The following is a 2,469-nucleotide window of genomic DNA, read 5'->3' as shown; positions in this document are numbered from 1 at the left end:
CACAGGTATTGCTGACCTGCGGTCCGTGTGTTGTCGCTGCGCACGCTGGTGCTCCGACCTTTTAAAAAAATCTCGAATTTGTTTATTTATTTATTTGTTTATTTATTTATTTACTCGCATGAAGCTTCAGCACACGCCTCTGCGTGCGGCCAAGTGATCTCTTCTCACGTCCGCCGCTGGTGTGTGTAGGGTGGAGGGGGACCGGAGCGGAATGGACGCGCTGGTCTAGCGGCGAAAGAAAATACCTCATGTTCCCCTTTTTCGTTGACGAAATGAATTTTATCTAAATTTACAAAGCTGGACAGCAGAGTGAACCACGTATGGCTACATTTCGCATCTTTCTTTTTGCAGTGAATGTATAGATTGCTTCCATTGATGAGCTGGGCGCCCACTCGAGCACTGTAATTTGTGGGCAAAATAGACTAGCGGCGTCTTGCAGGAACTATGGGAGTAGGATCCTCTATTTTTTCGATGATTTTACCTGCATTTTAGAATGACATTCTAGCAGAATGCGGTGACAGGATTTTCAAGCGAGCATCGTTGCGCCGTTTCCGGGTTCTGGCTGGTGTTTCCCCCCATTGTAAACTATTGGAAAAACAACAGATCCAGATGGCATGGACACTTGAGCAAGGACTGCCGCTCTGCCGTGCTACTGGAGCCTACTTACAGTCCCCTGTTCTAACTCCGCTCCGTCACCATCACCCAGCCGCCCCGAGAGCACTGCAGCAACGCGACCAGCGACCGGAGAGCCACGGCAGGCGGCATGAGGCTTGAGTCAGTACATTTCTCCATGCTGGTCATCGGGGTCTCCTTCGCCTGCTACTCCCCGAGTTTAAATTCTTTGCAGGACCAGGCTTACAAATCAGCGGTGGTTATTGAGGGGAAGGTGCAGTCAGTGCCCGCGAACGTCTCGGCAGAGCCGTACAGTGTGAATGTCAAAGTCCTGGACGTGTGGCCGCGCAACAGTGGGGGGCTCGCGCGGGAGCAGCTCGTCACCGTCGGGGAGTTCGGCTTGGAGGCTCCATGCACCAAAGTGAAAAAGAACCACAAATACCTATTTTTCATGGACCCAACCGACGAACCCTTGGTTTTCAAGGCGTCGTTCGCTCCCCTAGACACCAGTGGGAAGAATCTAAAGAAAGATGTTGGGAGAATCTTATGCGAAGACTGCGGTAAGTTTAATTCTAATTCTTCTGTATATGCTACGACCAGGGAGCTCTGGTGATGATTTAACCTGTTCGATATGTGTGCTTCATGGACGATTTACGCCACGTCTTATTCTTCACTATTCAGTGTGTATAGAGAAGTAAGGTAGTGAGGTGAAATCGTTTAAGTGTGAGTAACAGATGGACATTTGTTGGGCGTCTCTGCAGCATTATTGCAACTGGCGATATACACATTTAGGGGTTCCTGTAATACACAAGTCTCTCTCTCTCTCTCTCTCTCTCTCTCTCTCTCTCTCTCTCTCTCTCTCTCTCTCTCTCTCTCTCACACACACACACACACACACACACACAGTTAGTGAGAGCACATGCACGGTACATGTTCTGGTGCATGTTTTCATTACGAATCAATTGCTTCAGTTAGAAGCTTCCAGCATGCAAGCTATTTAAAGACATTGTTTCTGTTGCGTAAATAAAAATGCGAAACAATTTGTTGAAGCGTAGCAATGAATTACAGCTGAGACGTTTTGCAGTCACGTCGTAACGTCAACCTACGTAGGCCTATATGCAGTTGTCATCTGGAGCCATTATCGAATATGCACTCGCTACTGATAACCAAAACTGTGGGAATCTGTAGTTGCGTATTTTCTAAATAATGTAGAATTCCATCGTAGATACCAGAATAACGCAAGAGGAGGCTAATGGGTTCTCTGGAATGCAACGGTGCAACAGAAACGGTAGAATTGCTGCTCCGGTTGAGGACTGGCGCTGCCGGTTGTTGGGAGTGCAGTGGGCCTTCACAGCTTACGGTATAGAATCTCTATAAACTCAATTTGAGACGCGCACAAATGTGCGCCCCCTCCTCTCAAATCTATGTGACATTCTACTGGTTTCGGTTTCAGGAGGATACCAAGTTACTGTAAGCTGATAATTACCTGGGTGCGACGGTTCTTAAGGCTATGTCTTAAAGATCCTCTCCTCATTAACAAACAAACTAACAAACAAACAAGAAAACAAAACAAGTCCTATTTCAACACTTTACGATGATTAGGGCCTTTGCTGCATTATTGGGCAGTGCCAGAAATGATAAAGTCAGTCATGTCACACTTGTGATTATATTCTGCGGATTCCTCTGATTTTTCTCCCCACAGAATGGGTTTGAAAGAAACAAGTGTTTGGTGAAAGTCTGGAGTTTTAAAAAGGACTTTTCTCACCAAAGGCAAGGCTACTGCTACTAGCAGCTATGGCATTGTCAATACCAATGTCAGTACATTATATTATTACTATTATTCTACAGTTGCTGGAA

At 46.4% G+C, this 2,469-nt stretch overlaps 1 protein-coding gene across 2 annotated transcripts in view; it reads left to right on the top strand.

The window, feature by feature from the left end:
- Window positions 1–751: 751 nt before the first annotated feature.
- Window positions 752–2,469, top strand: part of nrg2a (neuregulin 2a) — a 108,345-nt gene continuing 106,627 nt past the window's right edge. Inside the window, exon 1 of one of the 2 annotated variants that reach the window (XM_061249906.1) lies at window positions 752–1,172. In XM_061249906.1, the coding sequence (XP_061105890.1) occupies window positions 764–1,172 (409 nt within the window). In that variant the 5' untranslated portion in view covers window positions 752–763. The remainder of the gene's footprint in view (window positions 1,173–2,469) is intronic. The other variant, XM_061249907.1, reaches the window with a different exon arrangement.

This window comes from Conger conger, chromosome 7 (genome assembly GCF_963514075.1).
Source record: "Conger conger chromosome 7, fConCon1.1, whole genome shotgun sequence".
Classification (NCBI taxonomy): domain Eukaryota; kingdom Metazoa; phylum Chordata; class Actinopteri; order Anguilliformes; family Congridae; genus Conger; species Conger conger.
The sequence above is the reverse complement of the archived record's forward strand: the minus strand, read 5'-3'. Positions and strand labels throughout refer to the sequence as shown.